Here is a 27995-nt window from a genome sequence, read left to right as displayed (position 1 = left end):
AACTCATTCGCCTCTCCTCGGATTCGAACCTGCGACCGGCACAGGGCTTTAACCCACTGCGCCACCGGGAGTCAGACATGCCTAGACTTAATGTCAAGGGAAAACTTTACCTTTACTTTTATGTATGTATCTACCTATATATTTTCCAAGATGGCTCTCTCATCTCATCTCCATCATTCCTACCAACAAGGGATCTGGACCATACTTGGCACAAAGACACCCCCCTCCCCATTTAAAGCAAGGCAAGTAAGAAGGATGGCCAAATATTTCTAGAGAGAAATAGGTTTGGTTTGAATGCAGTTATAATGCAAACAATCCAATTGCTGGCGAGTGTTAGCCACTCAGAGTTTTGTTTTCAGAAGTTTCCTATGGTGTGTCGTCATTTCCGGCCAAAAGCCTGTCGCTCAGGCGGGGGTGTGGGCTGCCCTGAAACAGAACTCTAGGCTCGCGCTGTGCTCGCCGCGTGACAAAAGCCCGCTGGCCCTGGGGCACATGCGCAGTAGGAAGCCGAGGTAGGCCGCGCCTGCGCAGTGGCCGTTCCCGTGTTGGAGTCGAGTTCGCCTTTCCCGGGCTGCCAGTTGTGGCGTTGCTTCCCTGAGACAGAAAGGGAGGCCCACGGCCGGATGGGGCGCCATGGAAGGTAGCGTTTCCCACGCTCACCGGTTTCAAACTGCGTTACATAGCCGTGTAGAGGGGGTTGGGACTAAACTCTAGGAGAGGATGAAGGCCCACCGTCCTGGATAGGCTCTTGTTCTCCATCCTGGCCCGGCAATACCTTTGGCCTCCACAAACTGAAGCCCAATGCTACTTTGCTACAAATGCTAAAAGAAGCAGTAGTTGGACCAGTGGGTTGCTGTCAGTTTTCCAGTCTAGGAATCCTTTGTTGGCAGGAATCAGCCAGTCTTTGAAGCTTGTTAATCAAGGTGGCCAATCTGTTATCACAGGGGTCCTCAAACTTTTGAAACAGAGGGCCAGGTCACAGTCCCTCAAACTGTTGGAGGGCCGGATTATAATTTGAAAACAACATAAATGAATTCCTATGCACACTGCATATATCTTATTTGTAGTGCAAAAAATAATTAAAACAATACAATAGTTAAAATGAAGAACAACTTCAACAAATATAAAATTATTAGTATTTCAATGGGAAGTGTGGGCCTACTTTTGGCAGATGAGATAGGATTGTTGTTGTGTGCTTTCAAGTCATTTCAGATTTAGGTTGACCCTGAGCAAGGGCCGGGTAAATGACCTTGGAGGGCCGTATCCGGCCCCTGGGCCTTAGTTTGAGGACCCCTGTGTTATCAGATAGATTCAGTTCAGCGCTCTCTAGATAAGGGTGAACTACAACTCCCAGAATGCATAGCCACTCCCCAACCCCTCCAGTAGGTTAAGTTGGTCATGAGCGTTCTTTTTGCCAGGTTTGATCTCGGTCCATAATTGGTGGGGGGTCATAGTGGTCTCTGGAGGTGGGTGAAGGGACCACAAATTCCATCATCCATGGGCCAGTCTCCTCCAAACTACTCCAGGGTGTGAAGTGGGTAATTGCGGGGGGGGGGGGGTGGTATGTGTGCCAAGTTTGGTCCATGTCTGTCATTTGTGGGGGTCACAGTGGTCTGTAGAAGTAGGTGAAAAGACTGCAAATCCCATCATCCGTGGTCCGTCCTCCCCTGAAACTGCACCAAAATGTAAAGTGGCTCATTGGGTGGGGGGGGGGGGGGTCAGTCTGCCAAGTTTGTTCCAGGTCCACCATGTGTGGGGCTTGCAGTGGTCTGTAGAAGTCAGAGCCCTAGCCAGAAAACTAAACAAACATACAAACATTATATATATAAGGGGTATTTTTTAAGTAAGGTCCGTTTTGTTGTAGACATTAGTAGTTCGCGCGCATACTGCAACAAGCGCGTGCGTCGTGTACCGGCATGCCTCGGGAACAACTGTGCTTAGTTTCCGCTCTGTAGCTAACCTGGACGGTTCTGTTCTGTGCTTTAAAAATGTTTAAGACTATCAACTCACCCTCCGCATGTGAGGTTCACTCAGTGATATGGTTTTTGTCAGCAAGGAACCTGCCTACTGCAGAAATTCATCGACAGATTTGTGAAGTGTACGGTGATACTGTTGTGAGTGAAAGCAAAGTGCGTAAGTGGGTACTACAATTCAAAGATGGCCGTGACAACGTCCATGACGACTCCAGTCGCCCTTCTTTGATTACAGTGAACTCTTATCGGAGCAGGCGGCAAGTTTTTATGAAGAGGGTATTTTAAAATTGGTTCAGAGGTATAATAAGTGTTTGAACAAACTTGGCAACTATGTCGAAAAATAGAGTGAAGTATGTACTTTCTGAAAATAAATTTACTTTTTAAAAATAAACTTTCGTTGTGTACTTATGTTCAAATGGACCTTACTTAAAAAATACCCCTCGTGTATATATATATATACACACACACATACACACATATAATACATATAGTTATATATTCTAATTAGAAAATTTATTTAAAATTTCTTTGAAAACAGTTGATGCAAAACTATTCTGGAGTCATTTGGAAAGCTACATAGTGGATTTGATGTTTGAACGACTACAAGGAGTGCTGTTGTCTCTGCAGCAGAAAATCAAGGCTGGAACTGCAACTGAGGAAGGTTTGAAAATTTTTATAAGAAAAATCAAACAAAACATTGTTTTACCACCTGCTAGTTCATAAGCACCAGTTTTTCATTTAATGTAAATTATACAAATCAAGATATACTGTATAAATATGTTTTCATTCTGTATGTGATGCTTGAAGAAAGCCTGGTTATGGGCAAACTGGTTACTGCCGCCAGCTGGGGAACTTTCAGTAGATCCATTTGGCAGACGCCAGGGAGAGCCACCAACCGAAGAAGGCACCATAGCTCTCACCTGCCTACACAAATGGGTGGGTGAGGGCTATGGGCTTCCTTAGGTTGCCTACCTCAGTCAAGGAAGATCAGTGAGAACCTTCCACTACTTCTGTCCTCCTGGGAAGTAGAACTTTTGAGTGAAAGGAAGAGATTATGAATATTGGGAGACTGCTAGAGCTACTCTTTCATACTGGAAAATGAGCTTTGTGCATGGAAGATAAGTTGTTATTGTATGCCCTCAAGTCTCTTCTGATTTATAACATCCCATATGATAGGGCTTTCCTGGCAAGGTTGTTCAGACTCTGAGGCTGAGAGTGTGTAGCCATGAAACCCCATTGGGTTTTGATGGCTGAATTGGGATTGAAACCCTGGTCTCAGAGCTGTAGTCCAATGTGCCAGACTCTTCACTGCATTGACTTTCTGGAAGATAAGAAGAGTATGCAAATTGGGAAAACTTTTCAGTGTTTTGGTACATCTAGAACAGGGGTCCCCAAAGTACGGCCCGGGGGCCGGATCCGGCCCGCCGGGGGCATTTATCCGGCCCCTGGCAGGGGTGGCTGAAGCAATAGCAGCCTGGCTGCTGCTCCTCTCCCGCTCGCTCGCTCGGGGGCTGGGAAGGAAGAGGGAGGCGGAGGCGCGGGCACTGTGAGTGCCGGGTCTGAATGGAGGGAGCGAGAAGGCAGGCAAGCAGATAGGGCCTTCCTGCCCCCCCTCCAGCCCCTGGATGCTCCATCTCCACCTGTCGAGCTCCAGGGTGTATGAGGCGTGGTGCACCATGGCTGGGGCTGCAAGGTTGGCAGGCAGCGGGAGGTACATCTGTCTCTTTTCTCCACGCTCCTAGCCAGCCACTCTCCTCTTGCTGCTCCTGTTGCCCCCGGACGGGAGACGGAGATGGAGCATCTGAGGGCTGGGGGGTGGGGGCAGGAAGGCCCCGATCTGCTTGCCTGCCTGCCTGCCTGCCTGCCTTTCACCCTTCCTTCCCTCCTTTTGCCTTTCTTTCTTTCCCCTTTCCTTCCTTCCTTCTATCCTTCTCTCCTTCCATCCTTCCTTCTTTCGGCCTTGATCCCTCCCCTCCCTTCCCCTTTCCTGGCTTTTCCATTCCTTCCTTCTTTCCTTCGGCACTTGGCCGCTCCCTCCCTCCATTCAGATTCAGCTCCGCCTCCTCATCCTCGCAGCAGGGCCAAGGGGCCACACCAAGGCCAGTATTCCATTTGCAGCAGATCAGGATTTTGTGCCAAATTTGGTAAAGACCCATCATTGTTTGAGTTCACAGTGCTCTCTGGATGTAGGTAAACCACAACTCCAAAACTCAAGTCCAATGCCCAGTCCAGTTTACTTCAGGAGACTGTTGTTGTTGTTGTTATTGCTCCTGCAGTCATTCTAACTTCCTGCCTGGCAGAAGGAAGGGGCTGGACTAGATGACCTTTGGGGGTCCCTTCCAATTGTATGAGTCTAATAATAATAATAACAATAATATACTAATGCTATCTTCCTGCCTGGCAGAAAGAAGGGGCTGGACTAAATGACCTTTGGGGGTCCCTTCCAACTGAGTTTAATAATAATAATAATAATAATAATAATAATAATAATAATAATTATTATTATTATTATTATTATTATGTCTCTCTCTCCCCCCCTCCAGTATGTTCTGTTGTTCATGGGAGTTCTGTATGCCAAGTTTGGTTCAGATCCATTTTGGAGGAGCTCAGAATGCTCTTTGATGGCTGGTGAACTCTAAATCCTCAGAACTGCAATTCCCAAATGTCAGGGTCTCTTTTCCCTATTCAGCTGTGAATGTGATTTGATAGCTTTCCATTGAATGTTTAAAGCAGGCATGGGCCGGCTTGGGCCCTCCTTGTGTTTTGGACTTCAGCTCCCACTACTGGCTGTTAGGAATTGTGGGAGTTGAAGTCCAAAACACAAGGAGGGCCAAACTGGCCCATGCCTGCTTTAAAGAATAGTAATAATGTTTAATTCTATTGTAACGTTTCATATATTTGTAGATTTAAAATTGTATTGAAATGTAAGCTGTTTTGGCCCCTTCCACACAGCTGTATAAAATCCACACTTAACTGGCTTACATGGACTCTGATAATGCAGTTCAAAGCAGATATTGTGGATTATCTGCTTGATATTCTGGGTTATATGGCTGTTTGGAAGGGCCCTTTCAGACAGGCCCTATATCCCAGGATCTGATCCTAGGTTTTCTGTTTATCCCAGATTATTTGGCAGTGCAGACTCATATAATCCAGTTTAAAGCAGAAAACCTGGGATCAGATCCTGAGATATAGGGCGTCTGGAAGAGCCCACAGTCTCCTTGTGGAGACAAAAAGTGGTGTATAAATAAACGTAATATTAAATTGTAGAACAGAAATCTGTTCCTGGTTTGAAAGTGTTATTTTCTGTTTAATTGTGCGTCCCTTACTTTGAAAGTAGTAGTTCTCATCCAGAAACTGTGCTGCCACAAACTATTGGCCAAAAAGTTTGGACAATTGGCTGATCAGCAAACATATTCATGGGTTCCTGCTGTTATAGTAAACCTGTTACCCATGCTACGACATGCTTGAAGCCAAATTTTCATTTATTTGTAATTAGAAATAAATGTTTCACAATATATAAAACAAATGTTTCACAATATTCCCGTGTAAACTATAGTCCGGCCCTCCAACAGTCTGAGGGACAGTGAACTGGCCCCCGGTTCAAAAAGTTTGAGGACCCCTGATCTAGAATTTCCTTCCTGTAGAGCCAGAAATTCATTTTGGCAAAAAATACAGAGATCTCTGTGTTGACTACTTGGCCCATTTCAAATAGCTTTATACTGAGGAGAAGATTCTACTATAGGTTAGGAACAGCAACAGTATAAATGTGGAGTGTCTATTACCTCATATATCAATATATTAATCATTTTGAAATCTCTTTTTAATGTTGATTTTAACATTATTTTGAACTGTCTTTTCAACAGAATGCTACCAAGCTTTTGCATTAATACAACAAGTGGATATGACTGACCTCTTACATCTGACAAATGGTAGGAAACAGTTTCTTTGCTCTATATTGGGTGCCTACTTACCTCTTTCTCTGCCAGAAGAAAACACAATATGTTAGAAAGAGTTAGCATTCTGAAATAGTTGTACTTCTCTGATTTCTTTTCTGCAAGGGGACTACTACAGCTGAGTCAGACATGACATTATTTTTCATTTTTAGACTGCTCTGGTAATTCTCACTGCCTGCCTGAGAAGAATCTTTGCCTTTCAGTATGCTGTTAAAGTCTGTACTCTTTGTGAGGATGGAAATTGTGGGGTGAAGAATCTGTACTTTTTGTAGGGATGGAAATTTTAACCAATCTATCCTTTGGTTCTCTGTTTTTGCATGCTTCCATTGCAAACATTCATTTTGTTAACAGCGTATTGAAAGGAAAAGATTCTTTTCAGGCACCCAGTGAGAATTACTCAAGCAGTCTAAAAATGAAAAATAGTATTCCTGATTTAAGGTTCTTGTTTTATTTGTGTTCAAGCATATTTGTAATTGTGTAGGATGGCTTAGTGTGATCATTTTAATTGTAATCTAACATTTCCCATGCTAAAGTTTGCATCTCTTCTCTTCAAAGTAAATGTTGATTCTGAAGAAGATATTCAGAATTGCGAACTTGATTTGCATTCTTCTGCCTCAAGTGAAGTTAGAGAAAATCCTGGAAATGCTTTTTCTTTGTGAGTATAAGACTATAAATATTACCCTTTTATTCCTTAGTGGTTTAGACTATCTATAAATTAGCACCAATAACACAAACTCTGAGGATGTTGGCCATAGACGCCCTAAGTGCCCCTAGGGGCTGAGAAGGGCGGGGTAAAAGTGTTTGAAATAATAATAATCATCATCATCGATGCGGGCGAAACGTCAGGAGAGAATGCCTCTAGAACAATTTATTTATTTATTTATTTATGACATTTCTATGCCGCCCTTCTCACCCCGAAGGGGACTCAGAGCGGCTTACAAGTAATAAGTAAATACAATATATTATTATCATAGCACAATATTAATATTATATATTACATTGTACTACAACATTATACTGTAATATTATTAGTAATATTACATTTAATATAAAATATATAATTATAATATCATTTTATTAGTAGTAGTAGTATATTGTATTACATTATAATATTATCAATATTATATGTATATACAATATATTATATTATAAGCACAGTTCAGGAGACAAGATGGAACTGCCTTTCTGGCCCCTCTCTTCATTCTGATCTCAGAGCAGCAGTTGGTGTTGGTTGGGGGGGGGGGGGTTCAGCTTAGAAATGGAGATGAGCACCAACCCCCAGAGACGGACATGACTAGACTTAATGTTGAGGAGAATTATTTATCTTTTAATAGTTACACTTTTTGCCCTTCTCCCCACTTCAAAGAGGGTGGTATATCTATTATGTGGTGAAATACTGTAAATCCTAAGTAATTTATTAGGTGCCTGATTATTTTGTTTTCTTCTACTCTTGCATATGTGATTCCAGTGGAAGAATGGAAAGAAATGAAGTGTTGCCCTCAAGGAGTAAAAGAATGCTAACCGAAAAGGCATTCAAGGTTCCATACCAACATCATATGTGCTCTAAAAATTGTCTTGCCAAAAGGCCATGGAACTCATACAAGGGCGAGAACCCTCTTTGCCTGCCACTGCTGTGTCATTTCCAGAGGAGACACGCAAAAACCAATGCTGTCTTCAAGTCGCATGATGTGATGTACAAAGCTCCTTGTGGAAAGAGTCTGAGAAATTTCCAAGACGTGCAGAAGTATTTGTTTCAAACAGAATGCAGCTTTTTATTTTTAGATCACTTTTCCTTCAATACCTATGTGCAGGTGTTTAGAAACCATCCTAGTCATCAGTCGTGTGTATTTGATTATGATATCAGCAAAGGGGCTGAAACAGTACCTGTTTCTTTCTGTAATGACATTGACCACAGTCAACTGCCTTATTTTAAATATCGGAAGACTTCATGGCCCCATGGATACTTCCTAAACAATTTCTCCAGTACTTTTCTTGACTCGTGCAATTGCACCGATGGCTGCGTCGACAGGTAAGGATTTGGGATTCACCGGAGAGCATTTTAAAGTACCGTATATTCCAGGGTACTAGACGACTTTTAAGACATGTAAAACCTTATAAAAAGTTGGGGGGTCGTCTAGTACGCCGGGTATAAAATTAAAATAATAATAAAATTAAAAACTATGGCTCCCAGAGTGGGAGGAGAGCTCAGTGTTTATCTGAAATTCTTTGTAGAACAGGCAATGGATTCACTGGTGTTAAGAACCCAAAAACATCCTAATTGCTAAATTGACAGTAAATCTATTGTGATTGTTCAGTGCACCAAAATTCAACTTAATTGTCTGAGAAAATGTTTAAACAGCCTACGCAGTACAACTAAAAAATTTCAAATCTGTGTCCATAGAGTAAATGAGCCACTTTCCTTTATTGCATATCCTTATTCCCATTAGATCTGCTATATGCTTTCTAGGACAAAATGTGCCTGCCTGCGTCTTACTGAGAGAAAATGCCATGAAGTGTCGGATTATTCAGGAAACGGAAAATTTATTGGCTATCGTTACAAAAGGCTGGATGAACCGGTTCCTAGCGGGTAAGGAAATTGAGGGTTTATTTTAGATTTAGGACCATTTATACTAGTTATTTCACTGGATTCATATGCTCTAGTACAGGGGTCCTCAAACTAAGGCCCGGGGCCCAGATACGGCCCTCCAAGGTCATTTACCCTCGCTCAGGATCAACCTAAGTCTGAAATGACTTGAAAGCACACGACAACAACAACAATCCTATCTCAACAGCCAAAAGCAGGTCCACACTTCCCATTGATATACTAATAACTTTATATTTGTTAAAATTGTTCTTCATTTTAATTATTGTATTGTTTTTAAGTGTTTTTTGCACTACAAATAAGATATGTGCAGTGTGCATAGGAATTCATTCATGTCTTTTTCAAATTATAATCCAGCCCACCAACAGTTTGAGTGGCTGTGACCTGGCCCTCTGTTTAAAAAGTTTGAGGGCTCCTGCTCTAGTAGTTGCCTGGCGTGGTGCTCTGCTTTATAGTAGGTTATGGTATGAAATTGAGAGGCATGTAGTTTTTCAATTACAGCAAAACTTTTGATACAGCCAGTGGGCTAATCAATAAAACTATTCTGAATTACAGCAAAACAGATGAAATAGCAAATACATATCGGAAGGCAACAAACGTCGTGAAATATGTAATTCTTGTGTGCTTGTGTTTTTAAAGATGTTATACAGTGGGACCCCATATCTGTGAGGGATATGTTCATGAAACCATAGAGTAAATAGGAACCTAGGAATAATAGCAAATCCTATCGAAATGAACAGCTTCTGCTGGAAGGAATTTGCTAGGACCACCAGGGTAATTCCAGCAGAAAGATACCATAGAATTGTCTATGACAGGGGTTCACAAACTTTTTAAACAGAGGGCCAGGTCACAGTCTCTCAAACTGTTGGTGGGCCGGATTATAATTTGAAAAAAAATGAATGAATTCCTATGCACTCTGCACATATCTTATTTGTAGTGTAAAAAACACTTTAAAACAATACAATAATTAAAATGAGGAACAATGTTAACAAATATAAACTTATTAGCATTCCAATGGGAAGTGTGGGCCTGCTTTTGGCTGATGAGATAGGATTGTTGTTGTTGTGTGCCTTCAAGTCATTTCAGACTTAGGTAGACCCTGAGCGAGGGCTGGGTAAATGACCTTGGAGGGCCACAACCGGCCCCCGGGCCTTAGTTTGAGGACCCCTGTAGAATCTATGACAAGATGCAGTTAAGCGAAGCTGCAGGTACGTGTATTTAAAAATATATTTAATCAGGAAATAGAATGTCTATATGTATCTGTCTCATTCTTGGCTCTAATATGTAATCTTAACACTTGAAACTTGATATGGATGCTAAGGAGACCCTTGGAGTATGCACCTTGGGCTTCCTTTATCTGTAGCATGTCAGTACTAGGTGACATCACTAACTAGCATAAAGGAAGTAGCTGTCAAGCCTGAGCTATTGACATCTACAGAGTGCCTACAGGGAGTATGAACAAAGGAGAGGCTGAGCAATCCATGCAGGAATGATATGGAAGAGGAATCCCTGCTTCCAGAGTTTGCATTGGCCACATGAGAATTGTGTTCAAGTCACGTAACACAGCTTGTTTCTTCAGCTTTCTAGGTGTAAGCATGCAGTCAGCCCTCTGCCCTGCACTATGTGTCAATGAATGTTCATTCTGCCTTGGTTACCTACCTAGAAGGGATATTCACTGTCTCTTTCCTTTTTTTTAAATCAGAATTTACGAGTGCAGCTTGTCGTGCGGCTGTGACAAGATCATGTGCCAGAACAGATTAGTGCAACATGGCCTTCAGGTGCGGCTCCAGGTTTTCAACACCGAAAAGAAGGGCTGGGGGGTCCGTTGCCTTGATGATATTGACAAAGGAACGTTTGTTTGTACGTACGCAGGTAAAACAAAACTTGTCCAAAAAAAAGAAAAAAAAGAATGGAAATCAGTATTTTAATTTAACAGGCAAAAAAAACCCCAAAACAAATCCTATATATCAGTTGCAGGATATAAACTGAAGGAACCATTCAGGTTAGTTCATTTTCTCATGGAGTGTGTTGATACCCATTTCTTATACTGACATAGTTCTTTGTGTGACCAAATCCCAGAGTGAAGACCACATATTACACTTTAAACTCAAAGATAGAAGTAAAGCTTGTATTGAAGCAATGCTTTTTTAAAAAGTAATTTTTATTGAATTTTTAGGGGAAAAGAAAAGAGAAAAGAAAATTTAAAAAGAGGAGGGGGAAAAAGGGGGGTGCAATAGGGAAAGTTTAACGGGTAGGAAAGAGGAAGAAGCTAACTATGGTTAAAGGGGGTATGGAAATTTCCCTACTAATGGAGATTGGAGTGAAAGGGCTGGGGGAAAGGAAAGGTTAAAAAAATGGGGTAAAAAAGAGGAAAAGAAAAAAGAGAAAAAAAAATCTTGAAAAGAAAAAAAGGGAAAAAAGAAAAATTGTAAAAATAATAATTAAAAAATCTTCTTGTTGACTTTCGAATTCTTTCCCTGTCCGGGAGATTGATCTCTTGCATGTGAATTATATTTAGTTTCTCCGTCTTCTCATAATTACATCATGTCCATCTGTTTTTTGTTTTTTTTTTTAAAAAAAAAAGTCTAATAAAGTCCAATCTGTAGGGCATTTGTGTTTGCTTTGATGACCTTTCAGAAAGTAAGTTAGTCTATCCATATTCTTTATATCCATTATTTTTCATTTTCATTCTTCTTCTGTTGGGAGAATGGGAACTAATATGGGAAAAAATAAAGTATACATATTCCTTTGATCTACAAGAAAACTGGTACAAGATGATGTACCAGTGGTACATCACACCACAAAATTGGCTAAATTTTATAAAAAATTTAAAGATTGTTGCTGGAAATGTGGCACTCAAACTGGAACCTTCTTCCATATGTGATGGGGGTGTAAAATTGCCAAAAGCTATTGGAAAAGAATCCATGAAAACATTGAAGCAATGCTTATATAAAATATCCATACCTCAACCTACTTGTATTAGATTGTAGACATTTTCTTGAATTGTTGATATATATTTAGCCTCCCTCCATGGTGTTCGATACATCCTGAAAATTCACACATCTTCATGAGGCTGTTTGTTCATTTTTTTAATGTTTATTAATCTGTTTACTGTTTAATTTACAAAATTGTCTATGTACTTTGTGCGCCCCCACCGGCATGTAGAAACCACAACTTCACTTTTGGTGGCCAAATTTCACTTTTAAACTGAGAGTCGCTTAATCAGTCACCAGACCGAAAGACATTGTGCAGTATATTTTCTATATGTAACAAGAATATGTCTGTTCAGCTGGATAGCCTGCTCCCTTCAAAAAATGACATTCAACCCCCCCCCCCTTTCCTTTTCACTCCACATTCTGTGATAAATGCAGATGTTCAACCTTTATAAGGCTGTTTTCTGGAGAAATTGTTTCTGTGTGTCAAGGATTTGTTGTACCACTCCTAATCTTATGGTTATATTTCCCTCTGGTTTTTCAGTTGCCCCATTTTTGCCTCCAGCCAGTTGGCTGTCACCACTAGGCTTCAGTAATAGATTCAGATTTAATTTCAGAATTTCTTCAAACAGAGAATATAAACATGCAAATGTGCAGTTCATAGAAGTAATGGAGTAATGTCCTAATAGTAAATACTGTATATATCAGAAATATGTTTTGTGTCCATGCTGCCCTTTAGTATTGTCTGTTTCACTGCAGATATTTGGGCTGTTGTGTAAAGCTGCAGAAATACACTGTTCCAGAAACTATTGTTTTATTCTAGGAAGATTGATGAGCAGAGATGAATCTTGGCAAGTAAAGGACGATGGTGGAGATGAGGATAAAGGGGAGGATGCAGAGAATAGTAACAGAAGCAACAACTTACTTTCAAGAAAAATAGAAATTGTCTGTTGTGAGTCACAAGCTGAACTTAACCAAACGGGGACGGAAAAATATTTGCATGTAGAACCTGAAGATCAGCCAGACATGTAAGTAAAAGTTACAATTTTAGGGTTTCTTCCTTTGTGTAAAAACTCACTGTGACTGTTCAAGCTGTCTCTGAACCACCGAACAAAATAAAGTTAGAACGAGTAGTGGAGCGTTGATCCTTAAGCAAAATGGATGCTGGGCCAAAGGGGCTTTTGTACTGGTTTCCTGATGCCATTGATGCTATTTTTGGTCCTTGTCTTAGCACAATAGAAATGGAAGGTCTTGCCTAGCTCTTCTCTATTATTGGCTTAAACCAGTGGTTCTCAACCTGGGGTCCCCAGATGTTTTTGGCCTTCAACTCCCAGAAATCCTAACAGCTGGTAAACTGGCTGGGATTTCTGGGAGTTGTAGGCCAAAAACATCGGGGACCCCAGGTTGAGAACCACTGGCTTAAACAGATGTGGTATCATTACTTGGGTGAAAAAACATTCTCCGTCTAGCAGTAAACATCTCCTCAAAGTTACTTCAGAGAGTCATGGAAAATCAGTTTCAGTTGTTCCTGAAAAATACAGATTATTTAAAGTCAGGGAGACAATGCCCCTCTGATACTTTTCCATTGTAATTCTGGTGGATTACTGTGAGCTGATGGGAAGTGTAGCCAAAAAAAAAAAAACCTGAATGACCAGAGTTGCCTACTCCTCATCTATGTCCATTCCAGTTCTGTGTTACAGCTTAGTTCCTTATGGGTGCTCTTTATCAGAAGAGGGATAAAGGGAATATAACTGGGGCCCCTTCCACACAGCTGAATAAAATCCCACATTATCTACTTCGAACTGGAATATATAGCAGTGTGTTCTCAGATACCCCAGTTCAAAGCAGATTGTGGGATTTTTGCCTTGATATTCTGGAAGGGCCCACAGTCCTTGCTGTTCAGCAGTTTTTGATATCACTGACTATGGCATTTTATTGGATTAATCAGTTGAATATTGAGCTAGATTTTAGAGGCAGGGATTGGCAACTGTTGGGCGCATTAGCTCTGGACTTGGGGAGAAGACTACACCCTTCGGCATGCAACCTCCATTTTCAATTTTTTTAAATACTCTGGTAAAAGAACCCCACCCCAATTCTTATTTATTTATTTATTATATTATTTACAGCATTTCTATCCCGCTCTTCTCACCCCCGCAGGGGTATTCAGAGCGGCTAACAATGGCAACGATTCGATGCCGCAATAATTACAATTATAAAAGCAAAATAAAATCATACAATACAATACATTAAAACAACATTAGTTGTCCAATCATAAAAGCATTTCCATTATAACAACCATCTGGTCCAATTCACTGTTCAGGTGCCATTATATCCATTAGCCAAAAGCCTGTTTCCACAACCATGTCTTCAGTTTTTTTCTGAAAGAAAGGAGGGAGGATGCCGATCTAATTTCGCTGGGGAGCGAATTCCACAGGCGGGGGTTCACCACTGAGAAGGCCTTGTCCCTCGTCCCCACCAGCCGCGTTTGCGAAGCTGGTGGGACCGAGAGCAGGGCCTCCCTGGCAGATCTTAGATCACGAGGTGGACCATAGAGGGAGATATGTTCAGACAAGTAAGCTGGGCCGGAGTCATATAGGGCTTTATAGGCCAAGACCAGCACTTTGAATTGTGCTTGGAAATGGACCGGAAATTCTTACCATACAAGACAATTAGCCATACTTCTATGTCTCAGTGGTCTCTTTTATGGTCTGATTCTGTATTCCTGCATAGAAGGCGCCTGGGCTGGATGGCCTTTGTGATCTCTTCCAATTCTGTGGGTGCAACCTTTTAACTAAGAAGTGTGCCTTCCCTGAATAAAGGAAACAATCCCCTGCAAATACTCTGAGAAGCATTTTAATTACCTGTTGGGTCGCTCTTTACTTTTGATTTAAAAACCTCCTAATAGATACATCCTCTGTTCATGTCCACCATTTATTTTTAAAGTTTTAACTATTACATCTGGCCCAGCCATAGTTTTTTAAATTCTTGTGTGTTATTGTCTACTTGTGAGTTATATTAATTGTATTGTTTATCTTGCTTATTGCTTGTTGTTTTTGATGTGTTGTTGGGCTTGGCCTCATGTAAGCTGCTCCGAGTCCTTTGGGGAGATGGTGGCGGGGTATAAATAAAGTTGTTGTTATTGTTGTTGTTGTTATTATTATTAGTAAACCCAGAATTTAAAAACCCTCCAGACTCCAAATTATAAATAATCTTTCAGATATCTAGTGATCTTAAATTAACATGAACATTTTTAAAAAATAGAGAACACTTATGCTGAACTTTTCTGAAAATTAAAACTGTGCCACTTCTTGTTAACTTGATCCTAATACTCCAGTTTTTTTCTTTATCTGAGGCAACAGATAACAAGTTTAGTAGAAATGAAAACCCTAAACGGTTCCGGCCCAAAATACCTAACTGACCGCCTCTCGGCCTATGAGCCCTTGAGGACTTTGAGATCTTCCGGGGAGGCCCTGCTCTCGATTCCACCTGCCTCACAGGCACGGCTGGTGGGGACGAGAGATAGGGCCTTCTCGGTGGTGGCTCCTCGGCTGTGGAACACCCTTCCTGTGGACATCAGGCTAGCCCCCTCCCTGCTAATATTCCGCAGGAAGCTAAAGACCTGGCTATTTAAGAAGGCATTTGATCAGTAGTGCAATGACTGGCAATTGACCATAGGAATGGAACACCGGAAATGAGATCGGATTGTGGCTTGACGATGAGACGAATCGGAATGTAGTAATAATTTTGTTAAGATGTTTTTATGATTATGATGAATTGTACACTGTTTTGCACTATGCTCTGTAGATTGCACTTGTTTTTTGTCATGTTGTACACCGCAATGAGTCGCCCTTGGGGGCTGAGAATTGCGGTATATAAGCGCAGTAAATAAATAAATAAATAAATAAAACTAATATTAATGTGTCTGATAAACTTGGTCTCCAAATCAGGAATTGTGTTGCTAATTTCAGGAGTTTTTCTGTCTAACAAAAGTTATGTAAAATACTACATAAAGGTTGTGCTTTGCCCTTTTGAAACTGAACAATCTGTTAAGTACCTTTAAAAAACCTACTTCATGGTGTCTTTAAATACATTGTAATTTCTTATCAGAATCCAGAACTCCAGCTGTGACAAGAGTTGGCATAACCAAGCTGACAAAAGGCCAGAAACCAGAACATCTATTCCTCAGCATCTCCAGAGACAACTAGTAAATATTTCAGATTTATTTTTAAACCTTTCCTGTGAGCTTTTCACTGAATTCCAGTATGCATGCCTAATTGTTTCAATTCATTGTGTTTTGATTTGATATCAAGACTGGATAATGGGATCTGATACTAATATCAAATTATCATACCGTTCAGAGGAGTACACCTTGTAGGGGGGGGGGGAGTCAAAGGAAGATACGATAATTTGACACATGAGTCTCTTCTTCAGTATGAACCATAGAGTCATAGAGTTGGAAGGGACCGCATGGGCCATGCAGTCCAACCCTCTGCCATGCAGGAAATGCACAATCAAAGCACTCCTGATAGATTCTATCCAGCCTCTGTTTAACAGCCTCAGAGGGAGGAGCTTCCCCCAGACTCTGTGGCAGCTCTTACGGACAGGAAGTTCTTCCTAATGTTTAGGTGTAATTTCCTTTCCTGTAATTTGATAAAATGGAAAAGGAGTGGTGGTGGCAAAGATAAAATCAAGCGGACCACTGATATTTACTTTAGCATAGGTTTCTATAGATATTGAACCTGCAGCTTTGTGGGCTGATGTCCATGGAAGCTATACTATAGAGACAGTTCGAAAATTTCTGCTTAATTTCTTCATCTCCTGCTACATTTTCTTTTAGTACAGGATATACTAAGACTGGAGCGAAATTAAGATCAGCTGATCATGTTTAAATTCTTTTATCAATTCTTAAGACAAATACTTTAAAAACCTGTACATGAATAATTCTTCTCATGTTCTTTTAAAACCAATCATACTTCCAAGTGATTCTTTATTGTAGTGTAAAATGCATTGGCTTGCTTACTCTCACTCACAAGTTCAGTATATTCTCACGGAGTCCAAGAAAAAAAACTGTCTATCTGGCAAAGCACAAATGTAGGCGATGAATCTTTTTCTTTGAAGGATATTGCTGATGCCAACTCAGATGAAGATAAGAGTGCAGAGTGCCAGAAACCAGCAAGGAGAGAAGTGACTGCTACAACCCAAAAAGGACATGAAAGTAATGTTACCATTCTTCGTTTCTTACATAATTAGCTATCATGGGCTGCCAGCCTTTTTTTGATTCCCAGACACATTTGATAAGTGTCTATAACACTACATAAATGGTTATAAGAAAATCTGTTTTTCCTGCTAGCAAGGTTGGTACTTAGCCCCCTTCTCCAAAAACTGCCTCCTTTAAGTGAATAAATGGAAAGATGCAGTGACAGATTTGCAGTCTTCTATGGATTGATACTTCTACCTATATCCTAGAACTTGATAAAGAAAGATGTTATAAGTTGGACACCTTGAAGGTTGGAATTATAAAATTACTTATTAAAATTAACCATAGTAATGTCTGTGTTGCACACAGAAATTAAAATAATGAAGGATAATATCCAATAAAAATTACAAATAATATAAAAAACAATCCTAAATGGGAAGGATGTAACTGGTATGCTGCTGTCAATTTATTAATGTTCAGCTGAATTTTTGCCATTAGCAGTGCTGCTTGCGACTGGGAATGCAGTATGGTCCCATTGTTATGGAGAGATTTACTCTGACTCAGATCTTCATAGTGTTTGGGCATAATAATAATAATAATAATAATAATAATAATAATAATATCTTTATTTATATCCCACTTTTCTCGCAAAGCGACTTACAACATATTAAAATCATGTAAACAACAATCCAGATACATCAATAATACATTTAAATTATCATAAAATAACAATTTAAAACAACAACATACATTCACATTCTTGTGGCATCATGTCAGATCATATTGTAGCAGCATCTTATCAATTTGGATGGAGTCTAGATAAATCTGATAGATATGAATACCTTTCCCATTGACTTAACTATTATTTTTTCTATACTCAATTCATATTTACTTTTAATAAGGTGTGATATTGTATGTCAGTGTGATTGCTGGAGGGGTTCAGCCTACTATTTGTTTGTTTACTGTTTTCCCTGCCTCCCGGCAAGGAACTCCATACAGCTCATAAAATTGCTCTATTTAATTAGATTAATGAAGTTTGTGGACCTCATGCCATCTTGATACGTTTATTTAACAGGTCTACAAGTAGAGGTTGGAGAAATTGTGAATCCTGTACAGCTCAAAGTTAATACAGACCACCATGCAGAGAGTCCTCTTTCCATTGCTAATTTGAATAGCATGCCACCTGTGCAGGACGAAAAGCAATGTGGGCACTTACTTTGGACTGGTAACGCATGCACAGAAAAGCTTGGGAGAGGCGAATGGGAATCTGTTCAAAATGAGGACGCAATGGAAGATGATGAATCGCAGCTAAAGGCCAAGGAGAGTCCTTATTTGCTGGATGCCACCAGGGAAGGCAATGTAGGCCGATTTCTTAATGTAAGTAATAGAGGTATGTCTTCCCAGTTTAATAATAGACAAATATTGATAAACGTGCCAGCATGACTTTCATATGAAGTGTTAAGATCCTGAACGTGTGCAGACTTCAGTACGTATCAAGAGCATTGCATAAATTAGTATAAAACTGATACAAATAGAAGGAGCGCAAGCGGCTAAATATCTTTTGACCAAAAACAGGCAACAGCAATGGCATTGTCTATAGCCTCCAATAATTCTTCCTCTGTACATGAGGCAGGGCATAGTGGACAAGCATACAGATGCAGAGTTGTCTATTCTGCTCCACAGTCACACAAGGTGTGCGATTCTTTTAGGTAGTGCCATTTGCCAGGTTGTCTTTTGATCTGCCCACTCCACTTCTGAGTCTGTTCAGGGACTTCCAGGTTGCCCATTCTTGGTTTGCCCTTGGAGGAAGACCCTCGTGGGGGCCCCTCCAGTTGGGATTTCCTGGTTTAGCTGCCCAGAGGGATACCCTTGCTGTTGCTGGAGGGACGCCAAGAGGAGTGGTAGTTCTCATAAAGCTTTTCCTTGATTTCAGTCTACTGGGAGGAGGCTGGTAGCCATGTAGTGGGTGGCTTTCACAATGTTCAGCCTTATTTCTCTCACATTTAGCAGCAACTTCCCGTCGCACATCAGGGTGGGGGTGGGGGGCAATGCCAGTTAGCTTGTAGCAACAGTTTAGTTTAAGACATCCTGTGATTATTCTGCATGTTTCATTCAATGCTATGTTGTTGTTATTATTATTATTCAGTAAGGACAGTGTTTAACCTTGGAGCAAATTACAAGCTCAGAGGCTATGTCAGATCAAAATATGATTTTGCACAAGTATGTCACTGGAAAATCCGGTCCTTCCATTTTAACTTTTTGCATTTCTTTTGTTTATAGCACAGCTGCTCCCCAAACCTCTTTGTGCAGAGTGTATTTGTAGAGACTCACAACAGAAATTTCCCATGGGTGGCTTTCTTCACAAACAGGTTTGAGATATTTTTATGCCATATACCAGAAATAATCCCATGAGTTAAAGTATGCGATTAGTTAGAAATACTATAGAAAACCAAGCATTGATCCTACGATCTTCTTATGCTGCAAAATGCAGCACACCATATAATAATATTACTCACCCATTTTGCTCTGTCCTTGGGACCATTAGAATGGACTTGTCAGCAAAGCTCCAGGGCAGTAATAATGTGCTACCAAGACTATAGAAAATGCTGATGTATCTATACAGTTAGGGGGATGATGCAGAGCATGGTGAAGGCTCCTTTTTTGGAGGGTTTTAAACAGAGGCTGGATGGCCATCTGTCAGTGGTACTTTGAATGCGATTTTCCTACTTCTTGGCAAGGGCTTGGAGTGGATGGCCCACAAGGTCTCTTCTAATTCTATGATTCTATGCTGAACTTAGTAATGTGTCTGGCCAATTGAAATACCTCCAAACTTTTCTTATTTTTTAAGGGATTGAAAAGGAAACTTGTACATTAACTGTAACCAGCTAACAGTTGACTACAAAGCAAATCTTCCAAGTGTGGCTTATAGCCAAGTTACAGATAATTTGATTGTTACAGATAGTTTCTCTATCCTCCTGTGCTTGATCCCCAGCAGGGAGAGCTAGCCTGAATGAGATGAAGCGTGGCCTCGTAGTTTCTTTCATGATTTTGGTTAAGAGAGCAAGTCATAAAGACAACGGCTTAATTGTCTTTCTAGTGCCAGTGGCATTTAGCCTCCAAATGTGTTTGAGTGCAAGTATTAATCATGCTTTTATGACATAATTCTGGATAACTACCCATTTACAGTTAATATAGGTTTTTAAATCTCTGCGTGTTAATTGTCTATATGTGAGTTATATTAATTGTATTGTTTTATTTACTTATTGCTTGCTGTTTTTATTAATGTGTTGTTGGGCTTGGCCTCATGTAAGCCGCTCCTAGTCTCCTTGGGGAGATGGTGGCAGGGTATAAATCTATTATTATTATTATTATTATTATTATTATTAGAAGTTCTTATTATTAAAAGTATTCTTTCTAATTTTAATTACATTTGGCCTACCCACAGATTTTAAAGTGTGTTGTCCTATTTGATAATGCTTATGCTATTGTTTTATTGTTTTGTTGTTTTAAATTGCTTGTATTGTTGTTGTTATTGCTTGTATTGTTGTATTTTGGGCTCGGCCTCATGTAAGCCGCACCGAGTCCCTTGGGGAGATGGTAGCGAGGTATAAATAAAGTGTTATTATTATTATTATTATTATTCTTTCTTCAGTCATTATCCCTAAATTTGTGTACAAAGAATATCTTTTTAATACCATCATTTGTCTCATGTAGGATATGTATTCAGAAACGACAAATGACAAAATGATCTCCACCAGCTAGAAATGATCTCTAATTTTTATCTCACATATCAGCAGAGGCTGAAAGATGAAACGCACAGTCCATAATACACCAAACTTTTCAGCTCCAGTTAAAGTTTACTGGCATGTTTCAGCTGAAAAACATCTAGCCAGAGCTCCTCAACTGTTTTTTTAAAGATGCATCTATCCAGACAGTTAATAGCTTATATATGCATTAAAAGTAAAGAAAGAGGTTTCCCTTAACATTAAGTCTAGTCGTGTCTGACTCTGGGGGTTGGTGCTCATTCATTTCTAAGCTGAAGAGCCTGCGTTGTCTGTAGACATCTCCAAAGTCATGTAACCAGCATGACTGCATGGAGCACCATTACCTTCTCACAGAAGCAGTACCTATTGAGCTACTCACATTTGCATGTTTTCAAACAGCAAAAGCTGGGATTGACATCGAGAGCTCACCACGCTCCCTCAGATTTAACCCACCAATCTTTCAATCAGGAAGTTCAGCAGCTCAGTGATTTAATCTGCTGCGCCACCAGGGGGCCCTATATCTGCATTACTATGAAATAAATGCATAGTGTCATAACAAACATTTATTGCTAACAGCCCCGAGTTGGGAATTTTAGCAGAACATGCTCTTCAAAGTTACCCCTTCCCCAACTTGTATTGCCCAGAAAGGTGTAATGTAATAAGACAGGCTGTAAGGCCACTAGAGAGACTGTTACTGTGGTCTCTATTTGGGATAAGAGTTAAAACTCCGAGGTATATCTTCTTAGGGTGTCCCTTCTCTCCTAAAATTCAGATGAAAGGATTGTAAACACTGAAGCATGTGCATGTGATGCATGGCCATACAATCGGACACACATAGTCTCTTATTATTGTGAATGAAAATAAGGTCCCTTAGAAGTGATGTGGAGTAAATCATCAAATCATCACAGTGGTAATGTGAGAGACAAGGACAGTTTATGTGTACTATTTCTTTGCTTTTGGGGAACCTTTCAGGAAGAATCACTGGCTCCTTTTCTTCTGTCATCTTTCTGATCTACAAGCCCTTCAGCCTCTTCCTTCTCAAAATTATATGAGATAAAAAGTGCTTCTGTGCATATAAAGAGTGTCTGTCCCTCATAATAGAGATTGGGACCCTGGTGCCATGCAAGTCTTTTTTTTTACAACAGCCCCCACTAGCACAGTGAGTGGTGAGGATTTAGGAGAGTTATGCCCCTGCTACACTGCCAGATAAAACCCAGGTTATTTGCTTTGACCCAGATTATATGGCAGTGTAGACTCATATAATCCAGTTCCAATCAGATAATGTGGATTATTTGCTTTGATAATCTCGATTATATATCAGTGCAGAAGAGGCCTTAGACCCAAAATGCTAGGTTACCTATTCTTGCCTTAGGCCCCTTCTACACTGTCAGATAATCCAGTTAAAATAATAATAATAATAATAATAATAATAATAATAATAATACTTTATTTGTACCCCGCTACCATCTCCCGAGGGACTCTGTGTGGCTTACATGAGGCCGAGCCCACAACACAGCAATAACAATAACAGCAATAATGCAAAAACAATACAAAACTCAAAGCAAAACAAGCAAAAACAATAACAATAACATGACGCATTTAAAAAGCAGATAATCTGGATTTTATATGGCAGTGTAAAAGGGGCCTTAGATTAACTTCAGTTACTATCTACACCTGAGATGATGAAATGTGTTAATTAGGACTAGCTGAAAGTAAGGAATGAAAACTCTAATTTTGACATCCTTCCATTAAAAATTGACTACAGAAAAAGTAATTGCAGTTGGTCTTTAAGTATCACCATTTTATTAACTATGATCTATTTGCTTCCTAGGCATGTAAAAGCTGGAACCGAACTCACATGGGATTATGGCTATGAAGCTGGAAGTATGCCTGAAATAGAGACACCTTGTTACTGCAAGGCTCTGAAGTGCAGGAAAAAAATACTGTAGAATGATTGTGTCTCTTAGTCCAGATTCACAAGAAGTTCTCATTCTGTGGGCCAGTTGACATAATCACGTGTTTCTAAGGGTGATAGCAAGTATTGCACAATAGTTTGGTGGTGATTTCAAGAGGTCACATTTTATCAATGTTAGGATGTTACTCTTAATAATACTTTTAAAAATAAAGGCGCCATATTCATATTCCAAAAATGGCAGTGATTTGATTCACCTCGTCATGGAGAAACTGTTTATACTGTTTTATATTGTTATTATTACATTACTGTTAATTGTATATTTATGTTTTGATGTGGGCACCATGGGGTGCCACTTTGTTAGCCGTCTTGAGTCCCTCTGCAGAAGTTGAGAAAGGATGGGATATAAAAGCCCTAAACAAACAAACAAATAAATAAATAAACAAACTGGAAGACAAACTGGAGAAGAGTGTTTAGTTTTATATAACTGCTCACATTAGGACATTTTAAATTACTCTCAATGACATCACAGCCATATAACAAGGTGCCTAATCCTGGATCAAACATGTAGTCCATCTAAACTAACACAGATTGAGTATCCCTTATCTGAAATGCTTGGGATTAGACGTGTCTTGTATTTCATGTTCAGATTTTGGAATACCCGAAATTGTATATATGTAGATAATGGAAATAAGATTGTAGTTTAAACACAAAATACATTCTATGGCATTTTTTTCCTATCTGTGCCCCTGTTCAGTAGATTTCACCTCACTTTTTGTCCTTGTGGTTTATTATGGAAACAAGGATTGGTGAGAAAGCTCCAGTGGAGACATGTTTTCCCCATGATAACTCTGAGGAGTGAATTTCCCTTCCGAGGGATAGATTTCTCTCATTTCCTATTGTCTCACCCTCATTCTTAACTATGAATTTTTGAATGTTTCTACAAAATTCCAGATTCCAGATAATCTGAGATAAACAGATAACTTGGGATCAGATCTTGGGATATAAGGGCTGTCTGGAAGGAGTCTAAACTTGCTATATGTTTGAAGGATGTTAGAAATTGAACAAAAACTTCTTAATGTTTGGTCTTTACTTAAAACTCATTGGATTTTAGGATGATTGCACTTTAGATGTCTGTTATTATTTAGATAATAGCTTTTACTGTTGTACCTTTCTGGGGGTTTTCTTGTATATGACAGTTGCTATAGAAATAGGGTGTGGTTTTGGAAATATAATAATTATAATAATAATAATAAAATATCTTTCCATTTAACTTAATATGGTCATCAATTTCTGTTGGTGCCTCTCCACAGTGTGAGTCCCTACATGGAAATGCCATACAGCCATATAACCCAGAATATCAAGACAGATAATCCACATGTTTTAAACTGGATAATCTGAGGGCCTTTCCACACAGCCATATAACCTAGAATATCAAGGCAGATAATTCACAATATCTGTTTTGAACTGGGGGCCCTTCTACACAGCTGAATAAAATCCCGCATCTGCTTTGAATTGGGTTATATGGCAGTGTGGACTCCAATAACCCAGATCAAAGTAGATATTGTGGATTATCTGCCTTGATATTGGTTATATGGCTGTGTGGAAGGGCCCTTTGTCCGCACTGCCATATAATCTAGTTCAATGTGGATTTTATACAGCAATGTGGAAGGGGCTTTGGGGAGATTGATTTTCTCATGGAATGCCTGCCTTTTGCAATTGAACTTGCAGCTGACTCGCCTGCTGCAACCCAGATGATTTGCTTTGAACTTGATTGTATGGCCGTGAAGGCTCATATAATCTGGTTCCAAGCAGATAATGTGGATTTTATTTATCATAGCAGAAGCAAATCGAGAGTAGTTATAAGGGTTTTTTTTTTTGTGTCGGGAGCAAATTGAGTAAGTGCAAGTCACTTCTGGTGTGAGAGAATTGGCCGTCTGCAAGGACGTTGCCCAGGGGACGCCTCGGTGTTGATGTTGACTTTGGTGGAGAGGTGGCTGCCAAGGTAGCGGTAATGGTCAACATTTTCTAATGTTGCACCATTAAGCTGTATCCCTGGCATTGGACAGGGATTGACCGGTGACTGCTGGAAGGGCACTTTGGTTCTCTCGATGTTTAATGACAGGCTGAGCTTCTCGTAAGCTTCTGTGAAGGTGTTTAGACTGGATTGTAGGTCTTCCTCTGAATGCACACAGACGACATTGTCATCAGCATACTGGAGCACTGGCATTGGAAAGGGATTGGCTGGTGACTGCTGGATCAACCAGTCTTCCAGGATCAGTATCCTGGCGGTGGGTCCGTAGGTGACTGTGAAACCCAATTCTTGATCTGCATCTTCTCCCGCAGTGAGGGCATTGGTTTCCAGGTGGAAGGCGGTCCCGGTCGGGGTTGGCTTGATGCGCCTTCCTCTTGGCACGTTTCTCTTTTGCCCTCCATTTGTGCCTCTTCAAATTCTGCAGCACTGTTGGTCACAGCTGACCTCCAACTGGAGCACTCACAGGCCAGGGCTTCCCAGTTCTCAGTGTCTATGCCAGTTTTTTTAAGGTTGGCTTTGAGCCCATCTTTGAATCTCTTTTCCTGTCCTCCAACATTTTGTTTTCCGTACTTGAGTTCAGAGTAGAGCAACTAATTTGGCCAAAACCAAGTTGGCTTTGAAGAAGAGGCAGCAGAGTTTGAGGCCTTTTCCACACAGCTGAATAAAATCCTACATTATCTACTTTGAACAGGGATATATGGCAGTGTGGACTCAGATAACCCCATTCAAAGTAGATATTGTGGGAATTTTTTGCCTAATATTCTGGGTTATATGGCCATATACTGCCATATAACCCAGTTCAAAGGAGATAATTTGGATGGCAGTGTAGAGATGGGTTCAGAGTTTGAGCCTGGCTGTTAGGAGCATCACCAAAAGGGATGCTGGGGCTGCACAGGGAGCAGTTGAGGTCGGGAGGAGCGTGGTGACGTCAGACGCATGCGTGGGAGGCCCGGCGACGTCAGCACGGCGCGAGGTTCCCTGGCTGACACTCAGCTTACGCTTCCCAGGAAAACGGTAAGGCGCGAGGACGGAAGGAGGGAGGGAGGTAGGACATGGCAGCCAGGCAGCTGTTTCTGTGTGTCCTTCCTTGCGAAGGAGCCTCCCCCCCCCCCTACTGTGGCCAGTCTGGCGCTAGCTCAGCCATGGAAACCCACTGGGTGGCTTCTGTCGGGTCACACTCTCTCAGCCTCGGGTGGAGGTCAAGGCAAAAGGCCCTCTGAAGAAACCTGAGGGGAAACCGACCAGGAGCGAAGTCCCCAAAGGGAGTGCCTTTCTTCCAGGCCGAACTGAGGTAGAACAGAAAGGGAGCACGTCTCAGTTTCACTTTCCCTTCAGCTTCCCTTTCCCTTCCACACAGCCCTACAACCCAGAATATCATAGCAGAAAATCCCACAATAATCTGCTTTGAAGTGGTCCACACTGCCATATATTCCAGTTCAAAGCAGATAATCATAGAATCAAAGAGTTGGAAGAGACCTCATGGGCCATCCAGTCCAACCCCCTGCCAAGAAGCAGGAATATTGCATTCAAATCACCCCCAACAGATGGCCATCCAGCCTCTGTTTAAAAGCTTCCAAAGAAGGAGCCTCCACCACACTCCGGGGCAGAGAGTTCCACTGCTGAACGGCTCTCACAGTCAAGAAGTTCTTCCTTATGTTCAGATGGAATCTCCTCTCTTTGAAGCCATTGTTCCGCGTCCTAGTCTGCAAGGAAGCAGAAAACAAGCTTGCTCCCTCCTCCCTGTGGCTTCCTCTCACATATTTATACATGGCTATCTTATCTCCTCTCCACCTTCTCTTCTTCAGGCTAAACATGCCCAGCTCCTTAAGCTGCTCCTCATAGGGCTTGTTCTCCAGACCCTTGATCATTTTAGTTGCCCTCCTCTGGACACATTCCAGGTTCTCAGTATCTCTCTTCAATTGTGATGCTCAGAATTGGACACAATATTCCAGGTGTGGCCTAACCAAGGCAGAATAGAGGGATAGCATGACTTCCCTAGATCTAGACACTATGCTCCTATGGAGGCATGCCAAAATCCCATTGGCTTTTTTTGCCACCACAGAGAATGTTTCCTACATAAGGGGAGATCTGATCATTCATCAGGAACTTTAAGAGAAAAAATTGAATTGTGAGAGAGGCTACTGTTGACCCACTACATTCACAAAAAACCTATCTTGTTATAAAACACAAAAATGTTTAAGCATGCATCAACAATTTGAACATATAAGTAAGGAAAATGTAGGAGGAGAACTGGCTGCTCCAAAGCAGGCAACAACAATATCTCTTCTCAGCCTTCTCTTCTTCAGGCTAAACATGCCCAGCTCCTTAAGCCGCTCCTCATAGGGCTTGTTCTCCAGACCCTTTATTATTTTAGTCGTCCTCCTCTGGACACATTCCAGCTTGTCAATATCTCTCTTGAATAATGTGGGATTTTATACAGCAGTATGGAAGGGGCTTCAGTAACACGATTTTTGTATCTGGGTTCTACATGTCCCTTCCTAATTGAATCTGTCATAAACATATGGGGAAAGTTTAAACTGCAGATTTTGCTCTAGTTTTTTCAATGAGCTTCTCATTGAGTCTCAGCTACTTCAGCAGAGTTTGTGGCAGTCACAAAAACGAAGTTTCTGGAATATAACGACAACTTTCAAAGTAAGGACCACACAATTAAACAGGGCCCAGTGTTGTTGTTCATTCGTTCAGTCGTCTCCGACTCTTCGTGACCTCATGGATCATCCCACGCCAGAGCTCCCTTTCAGCCGTCATCACCCCCAGCTCCTTCAAGGTCAGTCCAGTCACTTCAAGGATGCCATCCATCCATCTTGCCCTTGGTCGGCCCCTCTTCCTTTTGCCTTCCACTTTCCCCAGCATAATTGTCTTCTCTAAGCTTTGCTGTCTCCTCATGATGTGGCCAAAGTACTTCAACTTTATTTATTTATTTATTATTTATTTATTTAAAAGTTTTGTATACCGACCTTCTCACCTCTTTTGAGGGACTCAGACTTTTGAGGGAATCACATACAGTCAGTAAAACAACATAATTCATATTACAATAACACATTAAAATAGCAAATATATTCAATAACTACAATGCTGGGGCTGCACTGGGAGCAGTTGAGCAACTAAAATGATCAAGGGTCTGGAGAACAAGTCCTATGAGGAGCGGCTTGTTTAGTCTGTAGAAGAGAAGACCGAGAGGAGACATAATAGCTATGTATAAATATGTGAGAGGAAGTCATAGGGAGGAGGGAGCACGCTTGTTTTCTTTGTCTCTAGTATCCTTCCCTTTGTCTCTAGTATCCTTCCCTCCAATGAGCAGTCGGGCTTTATTTCCTGGAGGATGGACTGGTTGGATCTTCTCACTGTCCAAGGAAGTCTCAGAACTTTCCTCCAACACCACATTTCAAAAGCATCGATCTTCCTTCGCTCAGCCTTCCCTAAGGTCCAGCTCTCACATCCGTAGGTTACTACAGGGAATACCATGGCTTTGACTATGCGGATCTTTGTTGCCAGTGTGATGTCTCTACTTTTTGCTATTTTATCGAGATTTGACATTGCTCTCCTCCCAAGAAGTAAGCGTCTTCTGATTTCCTGGCTGCAGTGTGCATCTGCAGTAATCTTTGCAC

The 27995-nt window shown here is 40.8% G+C and overlaps 1 protein-coding gene across 1 annotated transcript in view; it reads left to right on the top strand.

The window, feature by feature from the left end:
• Positions 1-507: 507 nt before the first annotated feature.
• Positions 508-27995, top strand: part of SETDB2 (SET domain bifurcated histone lysine methyltransferase 2) — a 44695-nt gene continuing 17207 nt past the window's right edge. Inside the window, exons 1-14 of the mRNA XM_067463630.1 lie at positions 508-640; positions 2512-2634; positions 5837-5902; positions 6482-6581; positions 7395-7955; positions 8394-8513; positions 10231-10400; positions 12285-12489; positions 15569-15665; positions 16580-16676; positions 17734-18035; positions 18939-19027; positions 22254-22367; positions 25231-25383. Coding sequence (XP_067319731.1) covers positions 634-640; positions 2512-2634; positions 5837-5902; positions 6482-6581; positions 7395-7955; positions 8394-8513; positions 10231-10400; positions 12285-12489; positions 15569-15665; positions 16580-16676; positions 17734-18035; positions 18939-19027; positions 22254-22367; positions 25231-25383 — 2204 coding nt within the window. The 5' untranslated portion in view covers positions 508-633. The remainder of the gene's footprint in view (positions 641-2511; positions 2635-5836; positions 5903-6481; positions 6582-7394; positions 7956-8393; positions 8514-10230; positions 10401-12284; positions 12490-15568; positions 15666-16579; positions 16677-17733; positions 18036-18938; positions 19028-22253; positions 22368-25230; positions 25384-27995) is intronic.

Source organism: Anolis sagrei, chromosome 1, assembly GCF_037176765.1.
Source record: "Anolis sagrei isolate rAnoSag1 chromosome 1, rAnoSag1.mat, whole genome shotgun sequence".
In the NCBI taxonomy this organism is placed as follows: domain Eukaryota; kingdom Metazoa; phylum Chordata; class Lepidosauria; order Squamata; family Dactyloidae; genus Anolis; species Anolis sagrei.
This window is presented reverse-complemented; position numbering and strand designations above follow the sequence as displayed.